This window comes from Convolutriloba macropyga, chromosome 7 (genome assembly GCF_964194025.1).
Source record: "Convolutriloba macropyga chromosome 7, txConMacr16.3, whole genome shotgun sequence".
Classification (NCBI taxonomy): Eukaryota; Metazoa; Xenacoelomorpha; order Acoela; family Convolutidae; genus Convolutriloba; species Convolutriloba macropyga.
The window spans coordinates 52,115,198-52,136,689 of NC_134474.1; the positions used below are offsets into that span (position 1 = coordinate 52,115,198).

Below are 21,492 nucleotides of genomic sequence, written 5' to 3' on the forward strand. Positions count from 1 at the left end.
AAGAAGAGATCAAATTTGCGAAAACGGAAATCAAAAATTAATAAGAAGCTGATAAAGAAGAAAAAGACGGGCGGAAAGCGATTTGGAGGCACGTCAGTAATGTACAGGTGCGTCCTCTCTTGAGCAATTTCTTTGTGAGTTTCTCCTATTGGTAGCATTTGAGATTTTATTTTCTTGGTGCGATCCGAGAAGTAAAATTTCAGGAAGTTGCCTTAATTTACTCTATGTGTTGGATCTTTCATTCTCTGTTCTTTTGTTTTTCTTCATTTAGTACATCTTTAACGTCCATCAATCCTCATCGTACTCATCCCGAGTCAATCACTTTAGAAAAGGAATCTGATAAAGATGGAATCCCTACTTTCAATTATCAAGGCCAAAGTCCTTTGAATAAGCCAAATAACAAACGTGGCGGCAGTGTTCTAAACCCAGCTGATAACGTTTTCAATGATGTAGACATCACCCAAGCAATTGAGTTGGGGGTGCAAAAGCGGTGGGAAGTTTGATTCCAACCATAGTCCAATGTATGCGATTGGAGCTTCGATCAACTATAAACGAAATGGTCGACGTCAAGTTGAGGCAAACTAAAGAAGAGAAGCAGCTGCGAAATGATTTTGAAAATAGAAAGCTTGATTTAATCGCGCTACCGGGAGCCAAAGTTCTCGAAAATTACAACAGAATAGAAAACATCAAAATTCTGGATTTGCCGGAAAGCCATCAGAACCGACAAAGAGAATCTTACCAGCAAACAACAGCGGCTGTCATGAATTTAGCAAAGACTAAACGTACAGGTTTAGACAGAAAACAACATTTCATTTGCACACCGGCTTCCTGCTTCAAATAGAACACAAAAGAGAGCAGACATAGTAAAATTTTCGCAATGTATGTCAAAAAAAGTGAAGTTCTTAAAAAATGAAGTTCTTAAAAACAAGAAAAACCAGTCTGATGTTCGTAGTTTTGAAGATATAATGAAAGCAGGGCTTAATTTTTTGAGGATGATAAAAAATGATGTACGAGTCAATTCAGCTTGGACAAGAGAGGGTACAATCTTTTATGAATGGAAGCAAGATGGCCTAATCTGTAAAATCAGTAACATTTACCAGGGTGGTATAGATCTTAAAAATGGCTTGAGAGACGTGTTGGAATGCTTCAAGAAATTTTCGAATCAGTTTAATTCTTCTCAACAGGCGGGACAAGTTTCCAGGCTATTTCTGAGTGACGACGATGGTTCCTAAAACAACTAATACTCATTTTCAAGTTGTTCAACATCATAAAGATAACAACCAAAAATACACATGCATACAGGTGCTTCATTTAAATGTGAGATCTTTAAATAAACCTTTCGATGAACTAGAAATTTAAATTAATGGACTCGGAAAAAATGCTTCACGTTTTGTGTTTGAACGAAATTTGGTTGAACAGCGGCGATGACGCCAATAGTTTACTTGTTACAGGCTATCATCAGTATGCACTAGCAAACAGAAGTTCGATGGGCGGTGGTGTTATGATACAGTTGAAAATTGATTATGATTTGTTAAGAATACACAAAAATCCTCTCAACTAAGCTGCTGCCATAGAAATGAGTGGTATTATTTTACGGTTTTTTGTTGCGGTCATATACAATAGACCTAGCATGCCCAAACTAGATTTCCGAAAGGTTTTTGATGATTTCTTGGAGTCATGGAGCAGCAAAACAAAAGCTTTTACTATCTGCGGTGACTTCAATATCAACATTTCCGAGCAAAATCGTTATGTAAACAACTATAGAAATAAGATAAAAGCTTCAAATGGCTTTGCATTCGGAGTAAACGAACCAACTAGAGTAACGCATAATACTTCAACATGCTTACATCACTTTGTTTACCGAAATGTACCTGATTGTGGAACCCAGTTCCTGCTACATCAAAGCTTCTCAGATCATTAACCAATTCAACTCATTTGGAGAGTTCGTACAAAAATAATCCAAGACTTGTTACTTTTTGGAGATATCAGGTTTGCAAAAGATCCAGAAAAAGTTAAACGGTATTTAGATGAACTAGATAAAGAGTTGGCATTAGGAAAAGAAAAAAATAGCAACGTGTACCAATCCCTCAAATGCGTTCAATGCCTTTGGTAGTGAGTTTTTGGATGCTACAGACAGATCTGCTCCCTTAAGACAGCTGGGTGGAGAGAAACTAAAAAACCAAGCAGCCTTAATGGCTCATCAACATACTGAAAAAACTCAAAATAATAAGAACATTCTCATCGTTGTTAGAAAGGAAGTGAGTGATGAAAATAGTTGGCTAGAAAAAGTTCAAAAGGTTAAGATTAAGCTTCGAAAAACAGTGCTCTGCAGCCAAAAAATACTTCTATTTAAACAAATTTAAATCATGCCTCGGTAATAAAAGACAGGTCTATAAATTAATAAATGATTTAAGTGGTGAAGTAATGAGCAGTTCCAAGGTCCCTGATCTGGAAATTGTGGCGAACAGTATTAGTCATCCGAATGATCAAGATAACGCAATAGCCTTTAATAATTATTTTGCTAATGTTGGGTTGGAAATCAGCAAGCATCTTGGTGCTGGAAATGAACCGGAAGTTCCAAGACGTCAGCAATTGATGTTTCTGTTAAAAGTTTCAAAGGAGGAAGTCAAAGTGTTAATATCAAATTTGGACAACTCATCCTCTGGTAAGGATTTTGTTAAAAAATCTTTTGGGAAAAAAGTCGGCGCCTGTAACTTTTGATACATTACGTTTTTAATAAATCTTCTGTTCCACAGGGGCGAGTTCCCACAAGAGCTTAAAACTGCAAAAATTTTTTCCTTTGCGAAAATCTGGTTCACAAATTAGACGAAAATAACTACAGTACTTATTGTTTTGGAGCAAGGTTTATGAAAAAAGTATGTTTAATCGGATATACTCTTGCTTTGAAAGATTTTCTCTGTTTTATCATAGACAATTCGGATTTCAAAACAAACAGTACAATTGACGCACTTGTTCAATTTACAGAAAATTTGAGATCTGCTTCTGAAAGAGGAAACGTTTTGTTTTTTCTTGGATCTGAGGAAAGTTTTTGATACAATTGATCACAAAATGATGATTAGGAAGCTAGATTGTTACGGTATCATTGGAAGGTATTAAACTGGTTTGAATCATATCTCGAGCATAGGTTGCAACGTGTTCATTTGAACGGAGATATGTCTGGGGAAAACTTAAATGTGGTGTACGACAGGGATCTATTCTTGGTCCTTTTTAATTCACTATCTACATAAATGATTTACCTTTAGTTTGCAAAAAGCTTGATGTTGATGTTATTCTGTTTGCAGACGATACGTCTAACTGCTGTGGGAATGCAGGTAAAGTAAGTTGAACAAGAATTAGATAATATTATCAAGTGGCGCAATTCAAATAAATTAGTGCTCAATTTAGATAGAACGATACAGATGGGTGTCACTTTAGCAGCTAATGCGTCAGACAGCTTCTGTTTTTACTCGAGGCAAATAAAAAGGAAACAGTTTGTAAGTATCTAGGAGTACTTGTTGATTCCAAGCATTCTTTTGGAAGTGATATTGAAGAAGTTGAAAAGAATTTAAGTAAGCAATGCGGTTTTATCGCAAAACTGAGACCTTTTGTGCCTAGGAAACTGCTGTTACAGTATTACAAAGCAAACGTTAGGTCTATTGTTCACTATTGAGTCTTAGTCTATGGCGGCTGTAGTTACTCTTTGCATTTGCCTGATTATCTTTCACAGAAAAAAATTGTAAAGTTCATTTATTTCCAGAAAAGAACCGATTCATGTAAGGACATTTTCCGGAAGCACTCCATATTGACTGTTTATGATCTGCACGTGTATGAATTGATTAAGTTTTGTCTGAAAGCAACCAGTGGCCTTCATTGTGAAAACTTTTGTAATAACTTGTTAGAACCTTATACCATTGAAGGAGAAAGTAGGGGATCGGCAATTAAGTTACTCAAACAACCTCTATGTAGAAGAAAAACAGAACGCTGTTCGATCAAATTTCTTGCAACAAAATTATACAGTAAATTGAAAAGCCTAGAAATTAGTCGTACAGACTTTGAAGCGAAGACGTCAGGCGAAATTTCTAATTTTTGCCATATGTTGAAATATTCATTTTTAGTTTGCAATCACGAACTCGCGAGATTGTTATTTGTTTTTTTTTAATTTTTGTGTCACATTGCCTATCTCTCAAACAGTGTTAATCTGTATAATTTTTTTCTTTTCGAATTATATTAATTGTTGTTTTATTTGTACTCAATTCTGGGGTAGACTGAAAAGTGGGCGTCTATAGCCCCGTTGTCTGTCCTCTCCAATGCAATATATTGTGCCGTAATTTGTATATTATTCATTGGAGAAGTTAATTCTTTCTTTTTGAAAAGAAAAGGTAGTCCACAAATGCCTCTCAGCTTTCGGTTTTACTGCCGTTTTCTTTTATTGCATACAGTCTTTTCATTGTACAATCTCTTAGCTGATTGAAGTTTTGTGACCACTTCATTTTATTGGAACAGTGTATTCAATAAGGCTTTGGAATTGACCTTTGTATAACATGATGGTGGGTTGCGACTGGTGTCGAGTGGATGGACTGCTCCCCGTCATCCTCATCTGGCTGTTCCCCCTCCCCAGATGACTGAACTGCCGCGGATGAACAACCCAGCAGGAGGGGCGACACATTGGCTGCTGTGACGTCATCACTAGCACTGTTTCCACAGCAATTGCCCATCTGTATCCCATGTTGGCTTAAAATTCCTAAGTCGCTAGTTGCTGCACTGGCCGTGGGAGGCAGGGGAGGGGCAGGAAGAGAGCCCAGCTGGGAGGAGATGCAGGCAGGGTAGTAGTGGACGACAGTTCCAGTGTCACTGGAAGAGGAGGAGGATGGCAAGGCGGTTCCAGCTGCACTGGATTGGACCACTGGGAGGTGTTGTGGGTGGGGGTGGTGGAATCGCTCCACTGGAGAGGGAGACAAATGACCAGCTGAAACAAACACAAACAAACTGGTTGATGCTAATGACCACGGAACAATCCAAATGTGTCCAGACAGACAATGACTATGTTAGCCGGCTTTCACTAAGTGTGATCTGAACGACAAAGTGAGAAGATTGATTGATGAAAGAATTATCGTTAACAAGGTGACATTCGTATGTTGAAAGTGTTATTAGATTATATGTCAACTATGCAAACATTGTATACAATGACGTGCAAAATGACAGAAGCAATCAACAAAACTTATTGCGTTCGCAAAATTGATATAAATGAAAAATCTCTAAAAACTCTCTTTTTTCAGTTTGAACAGAACTGTACATGTAATCAAAGCAGTAGATTTTTTGCAGGCACAAGTTGGTGATAGAGTAAATACTAGAAATCCAACCAACGACCACCATACCTGCAGATAATTGTTGTTCTTGTAAGTTGGTATGTCCGTGGTGGTTGAGATGGTGCTGCTGTTGATGATGGTTGTCAAAGAATACATTGGCCAGTTTAATCACACTCCTCTGGTTGTTGCTTCCTACAGCAATGGCAGCTGCTGTAGCCGAGACACCACCAACACCCCCCGACATACTGGCCAATTGCTGCTCTGCCAGGGAACTCTAGAACACAGAAAAGCAGCTACTTTTGGGTAATTCAAACAAAAAATGAACAACTGATTCAGAGCAGTCCACATCGTGCCCCCAATTGGCACGATATAGAAGTCAAGTGAAACTCCTATTTAGCAAATTAAATAAGAGCTCAAATTAAATACAAATATTTAATTTGAGCCCAGGCTGAGCTCCCAGACGGAAAACTTCTCTGAGCAGATTCAATTGCGCTCCAAATTTTTTCTGCGCTCCAAGTGCGGTCGAATCCAGCTCTGATCAGCCTCAAGTGCAAACAAAGTCCAATTCTGATCATACCCATTTGTGTTTTATGATCAGACTCATGTGCGCTCAAAATTGTCTCTGATCAAACTATCAATTGTTGGAAATAGTCAGACCAAAGCAATGTGAACAAATTAAGGTTTCGTCGAAACATTGGTACAAGTGTTGAATTGAATTGGGACAAGTTTTGCCTACAAGAATTCCAAATTTTTAAAAATTGCAATTCTAGTAGGTGATCGTCGCAAAATAGCTGAAAGAAGACAAGATCGGTTTTTTCGAATATGATTTTTGCTTAGTTTGTTCGCTCACACCATGTAATTTCGTGCATCGCAACTGAGCCTGTTCAGAGGAGATTTTGGTCTGGTAACTCTGCTAAAAAAGTCAGAATGTTGTAATTTCATTTATCTCTCACATGTTCCACATGGTGACGGTGGTGTTGCATGAAGTGTGTTGGGTGGTCCTCTGGTGCTGTTGTGGCCACTGTTGCAGCTGCGGCTGCTGCTATGGCTGCTGCTGATATTAACAGACCCCCCGCACCAGACCCATCTCCCACTACTTCACCACAGTGCTGCCCAGGCATCAATCCTCCCCCACCACTAATTCCTATAACATCAACACGAACAAATAGTTTACATATGAACAAAGTTATCAATCACTGAGTGACACACAATAAAAAAAATCAGGTAAGTGTACCTGGAAAAAACGCCTTTACTTACCTGAAACGTTTAAACAAAATTAAGGTATTTCAATACCTTGCCTCGAATTAATGCGAAGTTAAGGTATCGTTAATCTTGACACCAGTTCACTCAACTCGTTTTTTTTAAATGTCTACTGGAATCCCATGGCCGAGGTTTCACCTGAAACTATCGAAAGAATTAAGATGAATTCAGGTTTAAAACTTTTTTCATTGCCAAGATCATTCGCCTCTTTGCGGTAAAGTTTCATAAGAATTGCTGTGAGATTTTGGTGCTAATTTTTTGTAAAAGTTTTTAGCGGTGAAAATATCAGATAATATATTGCTCAAACCTGAATCGAATCCATTAACTGTCCAAGATCCGTTCCTGAATACAGGGTCAATGCCTGCGATAACAGCCGCTTCTTGGGCGTGCAAGTCCTCAATGGCCAGACTCATCTCTCCTGGTATCATTTCCGGAGTGAGGCCGGACATTGATGCCCGTTTGCTCTTTTTACTGGGTGGTGGGTTGGAAGTGAGATGGAGTGCTGTTGGGTCTGCGGAAGTTGCACCATGAGGCAGTTCTGAGTTCTGGACAGCTCCAATTAGATCGGATGTTAATATGGGTTGATGGGAGGGTGCGGTGGCGTCTACTGGAGTATCACGTGTTGCAAAATTGTAGAAGGAAGCGTCAATCGGAACCATGGAAGCGGTTGTAGCTGAGATAGGAGCTGCAAAATCAAATCACTCTCACATCAAAGTTACCATTTAAAAATTCGATCTTCCAGCAGATTATTCGCCGAATGATTATCGGAGAACATTTCCAGCTAGAGCCTGTTCCATTTTTTCGGCCAATTTTGAGCTATTTTACACGCGGATTTCAATTGCAAAAAGAGGAATTCACTTAGAAAATATAGTACGCGAGTCCATGCTGGGCGCAATTGTACTTCGTTCAAATATCGTTGTAAATTTTATTTGCAAAATGACGCAGAAACAGAAAAATCCGATCTGTGTACGCGTCATTGTACGATTCCACGCGTCCTTAAAACGCAAAAAATCACAACAACTTCTTGCAAAATCCAAAATGCTGTGAATCAAGGGGGCATAAAAGTTGACGGCCAAATTTTGTCTATTTCACAAATATCCCGCACACGTTTATGAACGTTATAAAAACTGAAGGCTCGGCTCTTTTTGGTTAATCTTTATCTAATTAGATAAGCCAACCATTATCAATGGGTTTCCCATTTTTATTATTATTATTACTATGATAAAGGTAGCCGTGTCGATCATTATATATTAGTGAAGAAGTCATAGACTTCCAAAGCGTCAAAGTTGTGCATGATTAAATCATGGCAAAGTCCACTATGCCAAAAAACAAAGTTAACAAACTTATTTGTTTTTGCAAATTTTTCATAGCCAAAAGATCATCATTCGAAAACAGTCGCTTTCTTCATCGATGAAATGAATTGATACGTTTACACCGCATGTCGAGGCCGGATGGTTTTCTTGCAGGAATATGTCAAATTTTGACAGATCAATGGCTATGTTTTGAAATCTGGAAGAAAAATGACATACATAACAAAATCTTACATAACCCCGAAAACGGTTTATCTTGCAGAATCTGTCAAAAAGAGAGGGTTTTTTACAAGATTCTGACAGAAAAATTATTATCTTACAAGATTCTGATAGAAATTAAAGAGTTCTTTCCAGTAGAGTTGAAAGTTGATTGGTTGATAATATTAAATATGATCATTTAAGTTTTTCAGAAAATTGTTTCCAGGACAGTTGACTTATTGATCGAAAAAAGATCATCAAAAGATTTGAACAATACTAATCAAAGCTTGATAAAAAGTTGCTGGATATTATTTTGCCAGTTTATTTTTTCCATTTTTCATAGTGTTTATATTGCACATAGAGTGCATGGCATACTAACCGTGCCTTATAAAATACAGTTAGTCGAATACTGGGAGCCCATTTTCCTTATTGCATCATCTTTTTAAACATTAAGAGATGAGTAATTGATTATTGCGAAGACATTCTCAATTAGCGTATTTTATTGCAATATACATATTAACTGGGACGAACAGATTGAATAACCGAAAGAAGCAACATATTTCTCAAGTTCTTACTTGGTTCCCAGAAAAATTTATTGCGAAAGAAATAAATAGTTCAACTGAAAGTGCCAAAAATTCTGAAAGTGTTTGATGCAAAGTGCCCTCTTCTAAGAAAGAAAAACTGAGAAAAATATCAATGGGTCACAAGCAATTTAAAACTTGAAGACACGTTTTGGATTATAAACTAAAGATAACTCGATGCCCTTTAAAAATCAAGAGTTTACGCCGACATGGAAAAAAAACAATCTTATGTAGTAAATGCTGAAGCTTTCCAGGATTTTTGTTGCCGCTGGAGAAAAACTGATGCAAAAAGAGGTGGCAATCAATGTATAGAACCGGATTTTGCGCTCAAAGAAATAAAATTCCATTTGTTTTGTGTAAACGCAAATCCAAATTTCAATTAAAAACTAAGAGAGAACAAAAATCATGATGGCGATTGTAAAAGGCTCCTGAAATTCCTGATTGTGATTTTTTGTGCTAGTTTGATTAATAAGAGCAAGCAAAAAGGAAGGGTTTTTTGCAAACTGCCACAATAGGGTTAAAGTTATTCGTGTACACAAAGACGACCAGATGTACTATTGTAGTTATTTTGTTGTCCTTACTAAGCGAAGTGCTTGAAAATTTTTGTGGAGAACGATGATATATTGTTTTCGAACAACAAAAATTCTTAACGGATTAATTTGCTTTCAGGGGGCAGTGTTCATGCGCTCAAGCAAAAATATCGTTAGCAGAAATAACGATAAAAACCAGTTTTTTTTGTATCGATAGTTTTTGCTTGTTTTGTTTATTTTTAGAAGGCGTTCGACACAATTGATAATAAAATATTTCTGCCTCAACTTGATGAAGTAGGAATTACAGGATTATTAAACGACGTGCGTGCATCTTTTTTCTCAGATAAAAATATGTAAATGGTGAGAGGCAGTCACATGAAGGAAAAGTTAATCTTGATGTTCATCATGTGTCATTTTTGGGCTCTTGTTCTAGTTCTTTTACGTATCAATGATTTACGAGAAATAGTAACAAGTACCACATTGAAAACTGTTTTTGCTGATGATACTGCTGTATTGACAACAGGCGAAATCATTCAGACAGGAAAAAATTTTACAATGACTTGAATGCGATTGATGATTGGTGCTCAAAGAACAACGTGATTATAAGGAGAAAAAATGTAAACTCGTGAGTTTTTGAGAAAATAGTGAAGAGGGTTTAACCCTCCTTCCATGATGAAGCAACAGAAAATGAAATAATTCAGATATCTTGGAGTTTTTTTGATAAACACTTGAATCCATTGTTTTCAATTATGTTGGCAATGGCTAAAAATTGTCTCAATGTAGTGGCTTACTTTTCCGTGCAATGATTTATTTCTCTAAATCGTTTTTATTTCAGTTACAGGATATCATTGTATAACAAGTAACCTCATATGGCATCTCAGTATATGAGTTTGCATCCAAGATGGGTCTCAATTGCCTCTGTTTACTGCAAAAACGAAAAGCATTTTTTAAGAAATAAGTAAAACAAGTCAGATTTTCAACTTCAGTTTTTGACTTATACCTAGATGCTCTGTACCTACCTTCAGAACGAACACCCAAAAAGAAACAAAAAATTTAAGCATAAAACGTTCATCGATCTTGCTATAACAAAATTTGTTGCAAAAGAAAAAATTTTTCGACACGGAAGAAATATATAGTGTACTATCTAGACAACAGAGAAATTTTTATACTCTTTTTCTGAGCGTTGCGTGTATACACTTAGATATTATCTACAAAAATTAATAAAAGTCTGTTTGTGTATTTTCATAAAAGTCATCGGATTAATGTTGTAACAAAAAGGAAACTTTTGTTTAAAGCTGCATTGCTGTTTTCTTGCAGAACTATGGTTTTAACTAAAATAACTGGAGGTTTAAGTGTTTTCTAATTGAAGCGCCCATTTAGTTGTTTAAGCCCCGATGCATTGTTTCGACCCCACTACGTGGGCAGAGGAATTATATGCTTAGTTGTTTTTAATCAGTCATTTTTGGCCGATCAGTACATTAATCATACAGAGTTATGAGTATCATGAGAAATCTCGTCAAGAGTAGAATATAGAAATAATGTTTTTTGCGTTTTAGAAATTCGGCTTTTAGGAGGAGTTAATTGTTCACTTCTTTAAAATTTTTGACAGTTTGTTTTATTTTCCTAAAGTAAATTAACTTGACTGATTATTTTGATGAACTTGGAAACTCTTTGGTTGATTTTTGTAGTAATTTGTTGTTTTTTTAAAAAACAAAACATATTTAGTAATTTTTAAATAAAATTTATAATAATTCATATAAGAACTGCCCTAAATCCTGATCGGACAATCTTCATAAACCACAAGGAGGTTTAACTGAAAATCTTTTACAAAGCATTAAAAGTTTTGAAAAGAAAAATGAACAGTTGTTTTTGTTAATTAATTTGATTAAACACATTCTTTTTAAACTTTTTGGAATTTTTCCGTTTCTGCCCCCGAGCTTAGTGGGTGCATATTATTTGCAACCCCAAACGCACATGCCAAATTTTTACATGGTAATTTACTAATTGAGGGCACGTGCTTTGTAACTGGGGGAGCATCACGTACTGGGGAGCACAAAAAGAAAAATCCAAATTTTTAGCTTCATTTTTGTTCTATTTTCAATTTTTTAAAATTATTTTTAGGATTGATTACGTGTTTATAGTAGCCACTCACCAGATTTTAATTGTAATGGAACAAAAAATTGAGCAACAAAGTGAGGTCTTAAAAGCAAACATTTTGAATATGTATTGAACTGACTGAACAGTTTGATGTTGGAAGAAAGTTTTTGGTTTTTAGAGAAAGGTTTCTTCACCTGCAGCAATTGAACTTACATTTTTGCTGTTTTTCCTGATGAGTTGCTAGTGAACGCTACTAATGTTGATAATTTTGTTCATAAAGTGCTTATGTTCGTGTTGATATCGATCATCCGGCAGTTTCGATTTTCATAAACTTGACTGTTTTTACAGCAGATTCACGAAAATTGGAGTTTTACCTGTATTCTTTAGTTTTGGTTGTCTTATCATATAGTATCATATTTAGTTGGCTTTAAGAATGCTAATTTTTTTTGAAACGATGGTTGCTTTCAAAATGGTGTTTTTAAAAAGACATAGTTCAGCACGTACATTCATCTCATTTGATAAATAAAAGTTTCTGACAATTTATTTGCTTATTTGTTTGCAAAAACTGATGGGCCATTGTGTTTCGCCACTTTTTTGTATTTTTTGTCAACTTGTAATGAACAGGTCCCATCTGCATTTTCAGGAAACATGATTGAAGCCGTTTAGTTGCATTAAATTTCATCTCGCGGCTTCTATTGAAACAGTAAGTTTTGGTTTAATTGTTGCTTTTTGTTAACTCAACAGAACAAGTTTCAGTTAGGAAAATGACAGACCTCTAAAGTTGCAGTCCTCATGTCTTTTATTGTTTTCACTTTAAAAATTTTCTTTTGAACAGATTCATGATTTTCAGAATCTTGCCTTTTCTGATGGTTCTGTCATTTTGTCGCTTATTAGAGTTAGGAAATGATTTTGTTTTCTTGATAGCGACTGGTACAAACTGGTTAAGGACTTTGATATGGGTATTCTTATGTGTGAATCGGAGTCTCATTTTTTTGCTGTTTGCGTGGTTTCTTTATAAAATCTACTTCTCTCTTTTTATTTATAAAACCTACTTTATCTCTATTTCATTTGCAGAAAACTGTGCCAAAAAAGTAGATGAGCTTGGCCAGAACATTTTGAGCAAACGCATTTTACCGTGCCTCCTTGTTTTTGATTATATACAGAAAACTTATTCAAATCATGGTTAAATTTTTTGAAAAATAGAAAAAGTAAACTGTTTTCGTTCACTTTGAGAATAGTTGGTCGCCATGAAACTTAAGTAGGCCTAGCCCACATGACAGAAACAGCAAAATTTTGCGCAATAAAAGTATACAGTTTTTTTCAACAATTGATTGGATTCTCATTTTTTTGTGATGCCCCTCAATTGTCTCCACCAATTCTACTTTAAAAAGTTGGATATGTTCCACTATCATAAACCAATAATACAGAATGTTCAAAAACAAGAATATTATTGGAGACCTCGTGTGAGGTTGTAGAGTTCTGGAATTGAAAAGACGCCAGTGGATAGAAATCCTTCACTGACATTGGGGCCCTCGCCCCTATCCCCTCCTGCCCCTCCCCCGCATGCTATCTCCCCCAATTGGTCCAGTTGGTGCTGTTGGTGTAAGTGTGGGTTGTGACTCTGATGCAGCAGACTACTCACGTCATCTTGTGTCTCTGAAATCAAAAGACCATTCTAATTAAACAAAAGATGTTTATACAAACAAGAGTACTCTAGGACCTCGTCTCTGACTCTGTGCAATTTATAGAGTGCATTTAGGAAATTTTAACCAAATTTGAGAAAGATATAAAAATGAAAAACTTAAACTGAAAAGTAAGTAAATTTGAGATCAAGAAAATTTGTGATTTATGACTTAAAATTTGTGACTTTAAATAAATAAAATGGCATCAAATACGCTTCTTTAGCCCCCTTTGGCCAAATTCTGGAACCGACAATTTGACGGCTTTTTGCAAATTTAATTCAATATTGATCAAAAATGCGTTGTTTATTTAAAGTATGTGACAATTTTCGTATTCCAAAGTGTCTCTTATATAATTATTTCAGAAAAAGACGTTTTCGAACAGCCGCGCTTTGATAGCGTGGCCAGTTTTGATCTCACCGTTGGTTTTTGCTATGAAGATTGATTGCGATTGTATTTTGGCTCTCTACTTTTTAAAAAATGTTTGCATTTTTCAAAGTAATCACAGACAAGACTGTTTTGTTTAGAAATTCAAATAATGAAAAATCCCATTTATATTCAAATAAGGCTAACAAAACAAAAAAATGCTGTTTTCTTAGTAAGGTTCATGGTTTTTATGGCCCCGACAGCGTTTCCAGTTTTTTCAACTAAATCTTGAATTTCGCCAGAACTGTTCTTCTCACTGTAGTGCTATAACGAAGTCCCAACAATCAGAGGTCTACTTCGCTATCTATGGAAATACCAAAGAAACTGTCCAGAGCTTTCGGTTGATACTTATTGGTTCTTCGCAAATTATCTCGAATAACTCGATAATTTTCCAGTTTTATAAAAACAGCAGCCACAGCAGGACTAGGTTCCGTCTGTGTCTGAAAATTCACATTTCGAAAAATCCACGAATTTTAATGGGAAGCTGTTCTCTTTTTAAATTGTTTTTGCCTTTTCTGTTCCTTTCCAAGGTAAATTACGAATCAAAACAATATTGGTTGTGAAATTTTGAATTCTGCCTGCAGTCGTTGTTAATTTTTCCGTTTCTTTCACTTAGACTCACTAATGCCATTTTTTTGGTTTACTAAGCAGTATCAATGTAATCTATTTAATGTATTCACTTTTTAAAATTGAGTAATTAAGAAAATATTAATAACAAAATCAAAATAGCATCAGATAAAACCTAAAAACAAATTGGCCTATACTTCATCAGGAAAAACATGGAACCTGCCCCGATGCGTCTGGGTAACAGGTCGATAAAAAAGAGCAAAATAAGGAAGTTCAAGGAAAAATTCTTTCCTATTCTTGTGAACAATTAAATTCAAAGTGATTAAAATTATTAGATATAAACTGAAATCACTAAAATCATCATTTATATCTCGATAGGAAGCGATTGCGACCTATCACTATCCAATGTACTTCATACGACTACATGAGAAGGTGAAAAAACCGGCAACTTTGAAACGTTCAATTAACGGCAGTGAAGCAGTTAAAAACCATAAGTTTGACACTAAGAGCGTTAAAGATGTTCAATTCCGCAATTTTTGCAGAGCTAGGTACCTATCATTCATGTTATAATTTAAAAAGAAAAGAAAAATCTTATTAAAATTACAATACAAAAAGTGCAAACAAATTAAAAAATCTCGCAATAAGAAAACCGAGAAACAAATTGTTGAAACCAAAACCGTTACAAAGATTAAATAATAGCGCACAGGAAACGGCTTTTCATCTGTCTTGACGGACTAAGCTACAAGTTAACCGGAAAATGACTAAAATAATGGCGAAGCTCAAAAATCTAAAAACGTTTCTGAAAAAAAAACTTTCAATAGTCATAACGGACATAATATTTTCACTAAAAGAGATGGATTATCTTGCAGCACCTCAGAATGCCAATTACGCCTTTTTCTAAGTAGATTAAGACACAAGACTACAAAATAACAACAAATCCAGGCAGAAGCCAAAACTTCGCAAAAAATTTTATGAAACCACAGTTTTGAAGGCGTTAGCATTATATGACTTTACCTGCAGGAACTCTCAGTCATCATTTGGTCATCATCTGAGCATCAATGGGTCCTTCTTATGGCTAAAAGGAGACAGTAGAAAAAACTTTCCTTTTAAATTTAAAAAATTCATTTAAAAGTCATTGAGACTGTAGCTGTACACTGAATTTTTCAGAAACGTTTAATAATACGACTTGGGAAGGCAATTGAGTCATTTCATTATCAGGTTTGTGTCGTAAAGCAGCAAAAAAACAATGAAAATTTAAAAACAAACCCTCTGAATTTCTCAGGTGGTAAGAGAATAAAATAATCATAAAACCATTTAACATATCCGATTATGTTTTTTCCAACAATATGAATACCTGCCAATAATGGGATTATTGCACAAGGAAACAAAATGAACCTATAAAATATGCAATTACACTCAATTTCAAAAAAGACTGTAAACTCGTAGTATCAAAACCGAAAATCCATTTTTTCATTATAAAACCGTTACATAGATAAAAAGATAACCAGTAAAATGCAATTTGGCCTGTTTTTACTGTACTGAGACTACGTTAGAAGTTGAGAGAAATAAGATAAAATAGTGGCAATGTTCGAAATTATAATAACCTTTTCTTAAATCAAATATATTCAAAGTCATAATGGACTTTAGATAACAACTGAAAGCATTGTTTATGTTCACTTATGCCTCCAGCAGAGGTCTGTTGGATTTGTGATTGGAGAGAATAAGTCATTGGACTGCAAAAAGCACAAAAATTGTAAGCAAAACATAAGAAGACATAAGAAACAGAAAAGAAAATTTTACGAAAACATTTTGTCAAAGCCATAAAAACGATGAACTTGTTTCTGATCTAAAATATATGTTCATTGGGGGTCAATTTTGTGTAAATTGTATCTGTCAATAATTGAGTCTTTATCTGATATTCTTGTCAGTAATTAACATAACTAACTATAATTGTGGAAACGTTTTGAAAAAATAAGGCCGGGCCCCAAAATAATCTGGATTTTTTTAATGTGAGGATCCATGGTGACATAAATATCGGCCCTGATACTGCTTGGCGTCTAGGGTACACTTAACTAATCTGATTGTTGCTAAGAATATAAAATTTCAAACATAACTATCAGAATAACAAAAATAAATGTTGCAATTTGTAAAATTATCGAGTTTGAATTTGCGAAAACTGGCAAAATCATAATTCCCGAAAAAGTCTTTCTGCCAGAAGGGTTACAACTACCTCTCTTTTTGAGACTACAAAGAAAATGTCCGCAGTTTTTAGGTGTCTACTTCCAGCAAATTTAGAGAAAATGGGCTAAAAGATCATATTTGGTCCCATTTTTGACAAAAATCTGAATTTTAAAAAATTTACAATAAATTCTATCCAAAAACCTGAGATCGAAGAACAATTCGGCAACCCTCATCTATCTTTAAAAAAACTAATAACACAACCATTACCAGTTTTATTATTTTTCATCAAAGTTGACAAAATTTATGGAAAATTTGAACAAAGTAAAGTATTTCGACTGAATTTGACAACACCTATAATTCGATAATTCCCTGTAAAAAACGCAATTCAAAAAAATCGTTTTAACTCCAGATCTACGCTGGAGGAGATTACTAATGATACCAACCAGAACTCGCTACGACGATTATGTTCATCGGTGAAAATTGACTGAACAAAAGAACCCATTTGAGTATATATATTTTCTCCCACAAAGGGGGGTCGGAACTAAAATGGGTCGGAATGAAAAGAGCAGAACAGTTGGTAAAGGCAATTTGCTGCGTAAATTGAATTCCAACCAAAGTTGTGATTTAAATGCCTGAGCAGACTAAAACTGAACTGAGTAATCAGCTTTAAAGACTTACAAACACCATAGAGGACATGCGAAAACAGTCAAATCAAGAAACAAAATCGTACAAGAACAGATGCAATTAATCCACAAACAAACTCAAACAATCTCAAAACAAAAACATGTTATTTAAAAACAAAAGCACCATATAGAAATGAATGGTTATTGAAACGCGTACCAGTGTCGAATGAGTGATCAAATCCAATCGCAAGTCGAATATTTACGGGACCAGAACAATTTGCTATTGGAAGACTTAATGGGTCACAAAAATCGAATTTCGGCCAGATTTTATTGAGCTGTCGGAACCAAAATTTCTCTAAAATTTGTTAACAGAAACACTAACCATCTCAATCTTATGATTCCAGAAGGCACATACAAAAAACAAGGCAATGTGATATTTCTTACGATACGGGTATTCAATCGTATCCCTCTGCAACAATTATTGATTTGGGAAAACAATCGAACAGGATTCGTCAGGCGCAAAATGCCAGTCACTCATTTTTCATGGCGGCCATAATAGCGTTGATAAGGGCGTTTCGGGGGTGGCCGCAGCATCTTATTTTTGTAAAACTGTTACAAAGCAAGCAATTAAAAAATTGAAAACTCACCGAATTTTACTTTCTCAAATTCAACAAGCTGGAGAAGGCAATTATGGGCGTGAAGCGAATAATTTTGAAATCGAGGAGATTAATAAGCAACTGGGAAATAAAGCTTTGGATGTTTTGAAATGCAATATTACCACATAGGATATATCCAATGATGGTGTTCGCTTGAATTTGGCTGAAACACAAAAAATTTTCAAAAGTAATTAAAACTATAATCAACAGAATAATATTTTTTTTATCACAAAACAACATTGAACTGCAGCAAACATTTTTAATCAATCCTTTGGTTGTGTAACTCAACTTTTTTTGTCAGCAAAAAGTGATCATTTCCAAATTAATAGTTTTTGCTTTTTTACTTAGCACTCCAAATGAAAAATTTATGTATTCGGTTATGTCTCACAACCTTAATCTTGATCAATATAGTGTGAAAATTAGGTTCCGCTTTTTTCGTTTTTTGATTGTTTGCAAAACTGTTTTTTTACACTTCATGCGCTTGCTCTTAAGTGGCGATATTCATCTAAACCTGGTTTCCTTTTCTCAGCTTCATAAATTGGAGCAGATGATAGACATAGTTACAAAGCATTGCAAAAATTTTAAAATTCGCCTCTTCTATGCACGCGGTTTTTAAAACAATTATAATTCTTTCACGGAAGTTTTGTTAAACTCAACTCAACACACAATTGTGATCCTGACTGAAACTTGGTTGAATGAAACAGATTTTTTCCAGATTATTTTTTTGGGGCCGAACCACAAAGTTTATTAAAAATCAATGTCATCAAAGAGAGAAGTAAATAAGGGTGGGGGTGTTGCCATATGGATTCATAGGGACATATCTTCAAAACAGCTAAACGATCTAAATATACTCAATGAAAGCTTTTTTAAGTCCTTACGGGTAGAAATATCTGAGCTATTGGTTAACAAAATCCTAATTAAAGCTTCGTATTGTTCAGATAAGAGCTTGGAAACTATTTCATTGACAAATTTTCATCAGAGAATTCCTCGACGTATTCGATCATTGAAGTTTTGCTTATTGGTGATTATAATCTCAATTATTTTAATGAAAGTGAATTTTCTTTATTGGATGATTTTGCGAGTTTTTCCGGACTAACTTTTTCATACACAAAAAACCAACACGAGCCACTAGCCAAGGCGCAACACTAATCGATTATGATTTTCCAGCAAAAACCAGATTCAAGAGGTTCAGAGTTTTTTTCCATTAGTTGAAATTGATCACTTGATTGTTCTGTACACTACCATTTTTCTTGTTGAAGCTGAAAAAAGAAAACGACGTCTTATCAGTAGAAACAAAAAAAAGTTCGATGCAAATTAATTTTTCGTGATCTTTCAAGTCAGGACTGCAGTAACTTATTTCAATGTGCAGATGGAAATAGCATGTACAATGTTTTCACAAATTTTTCAGAATTTAGTGTGAAGTTTTAGTCTGGTGTTGCATACACAACTTATAAAAAGTTTTCAACCAGAAAAAAAATTGCTGAAAAATCTTGGCTAAAAAAAGTTGATAAAAAACTTGCGGAAAAACGTAGACTTTTTAATATCTGGAAAAAGAACCCATCTGAGCAAGCGCAAACCAATTTCAATTATCAGAGAAACTTTGTTAATAGGCGTTTGAAAATAGCCCAAAACGAGTTTTCCAAGCAATTTTTCAGTAAACTACTAACATATAGAGAACATTGGAGTTGCATCCAGAAAAAAAATTGGCAAAGGAAGAGAGGCAAAGGAACTAGTCAATGGTGAAAAAAAGTAGACAATGAACTTGATAATGCAATTCGTCTCAATAGATGCTCTCAAAAATTAGGTTTATACAGACGACAAAAAGTGATGGCCCCAAAAATTTCCCACATAGATGCTATGGATAGTTTTGCTTCAGAACATTTACACTAAAGGAAATTTATGATGCCATTAATTTACTCGACAACAATAAGCCTCCGGATCAAGCCAATCTTAATGCTTGGGCAATCAAGGCAGAAAAGTTTGCAATCGGAACCTTTTTGAAGTTTGTTTTTAACACATTAGTCAAAATATTTTCCCAGACACTTTGAAACGTGCTTTCATTGGTCTGGTCTACAAACAGCGGATGGAAAATTTTGTGAGAACTGTAGGCCTATCTCAATTACTCCTTTGTTTACAAAACTCCTTGAGCGTATAATTCTCAATCAGGTTCACGTGTTTATAAACAAAGAAAAAATTTTGAATGGTACAGTTTGGATTTCAAAAACATAAGTCTTCTACAGATGCTGTTCTAGACTTTATCGAAGCATTACTAGAAAACTATGATAATTTAAAACTTCCATTTGCTGTTTTTATTGATCTAGCTAAAACATTTATTTCAAAACCGCACAAAATTTTTCTCAAAATCTTGAAGCTTACGACTTTTCAGAATATCCAGTTGATTTATTTGCTTCAATTCTGAAAAACAGACAGCATTTTTTTAAGATAAGTGATCTTTATTTAGAATGGCTGGAAACAAATTATGGTTTTCCACAGGGAATGGTTTTAGGCAACTAGTTTTTCTTCTCTACAATAATGATTTTCGAAAAAAGGTACAAGGAAACTTCAACATAATTCAATTTGCTGATGACACAGGTTCCCATTTTAGCAAAAACAATGTCGCCGAACGGGAAAAATGTGTTCCTGAAATACTGGAGAAAACACATAATTATCTTAAGAAAAACAAATTAAAAATAGCGTTAAAACTGAACTTTTTTGCGTCTAGAAAAAATGAAACTTTTGATCCACTACTTTTTCGGGGACAGGAAACTAAGCCATAAAGTCACTATATATACTTGGGTATATTGATTGATTCTAATTTAAACATTCAAGTACAGTTCAATAAAATTCCATCAAAGATCGCGACCGCGATTAGATCCATAAAACTTACACATTATCAGTTACCTCTGAACTCACGATTGATGCTATTCAAATCCCTAGTCCTTTCTCATTGAATTTTCAGTGTTCTATTTTTTCAGAACTTGAATTTCTCTGCAATTCAGCGAATCAATCGAAAAACCAATTGGGGAATTGAAGTTTGCTAAATGAGAAAAACGTTTGAGAGATCTAGAGATCTTTTAGTAAAATCTGACTTTTTGCCTGCAGAATTTTTAATAAGCCAGATGAGTGTTTCAGTGTTTCAGAACATAGGAATGATTTTTAAATACTGAAATCAGACGGCATTGAGAGTTTTTTCCAAGTGGTAATGTCTTAGTAAGAAAAAACAACAGAACTGAACAGCTAATTCTCCTAATGTCGAGCAGTCGATCATTACAAAAAAAAGAAGCATCCAAAAATAGAAAAAACTTCCGCGTGAAGTCCGAATTATCAAATCAGGCTCACATTTTAAACGCATGTTAAGACAGAATCTGCTCCAACAATTCAAACTTGTGCCGTTGGAAAGGAACGTTGGTGGCTTCAAAAGTTATTTTTTCCTTTAAAAACCGGAACCACTAATTTTGATTTTTAAAACATTTTAAACTTGTAATTTTCAAATTTTCAACCCCTGGGTTTTTATTTTCAATTTACTTGTTAAAAAAAGTGAGCTCATTTGTTTGAGTAGAATGAAAAACAATTCATTTTCAGAGCAAGCATCTCAAGTCGCTATACAAAAACAAACCTCCAAGAATAATTATGACCAGTTGCCTATTTTTTGGAAATTCGCTAATTTCACGCTGTTGCACTGAAGTTCAAAATAATACACTGCTTTGGTCTGGCCAATTTTACACTGTTTACTCGTTGTTAACCATTCACAGGGTACACTTTCAAGCTAGCTAAAATTCTTGGGCGTAAATATCTGATCGGCTTTGCGCCGGTATTCACTACCCAAAGGTCTGTCTGATCAGAGGTGTTAAGGGTCTGCTTATGACAACCCTTATCTGCAAAGTAGCATCACTCTGGTTTAAACCTTTAAAATGCTTATTTTGCAAAGTCTGCAGAGATCTTGCACGATAATAAATTTCTGTGGCAATAGAAGTAAAAGAAGACAACCTACGTATAACAAAAGATAACCTTTTTAAAACCACGGCGTTTAGAATGACCTTATTAGGAATAATTAAGAAGAACATATACAGAAATGCTA

The 21,492-nt window shown here is 34.9% G+C and overlaps 3 protein-coding genes across 3 annotated transcripts in view; 1 reads left to right on the forward strand and 2 right to left on the reverse strand.

Moving 5' to 3' along the window:
- Window positions 1-21,492, reverse strand: part of LOC142343147 (26S proteasome non-ATPase regulatory subunit 7-like) — a 392,943-nt gene that overhangs the window by 121,652 nt on the left and 249,799 nt on the right. The window lies entirely within an intron of this gene.
- The window catches only part of LOC142343151 (uncharacterized), a 57,873-nt gene that overhangs the window by 13,124 nt on the left and 23,257 nt on the right, over window positions 1-21,492 (reverse strand). Inside the window, exons 5-10 of the mRNA XM_075394846.1 lie at window positions 12,903-12,938; window positions 12,741-12,827; window positions 6,874-7,251; window positions 6,260-6,450; window positions 5,376-5,580; window positions 4,531-4,966 (exon numbers count right to left, since the gene is read on the reverse strand). Coding sequence (XP_075250961.1) covers window positions 4,531-4,966; window positions 5,376-5,580; window positions 6,260-6,450; window positions 6,874-7,251; window positions 12,741-12,827; window positions 12,903-12,938 — 1,333 coding nt within the window. The remainder of the gene's footprint in view (window positions 1-4,530; window positions 4,967-5,375; window positions 5,581-6,259; window positions 6,451-6,873; window positions 7,252-12,740; window positions 12,828-12,902; window positions 12,939-21,492) is intronic.
- The window catches only part of LOC142343148 (peptidyl-prolyl cis-trans isomerase-like), a 615,561-nt gene that overhangs the window by 757 nt on the left and 593,312 nt on the right, over window positions 1-21,492 (forward strand). The gene's annotated exons all lie outside the window — the stretch shown is intronic.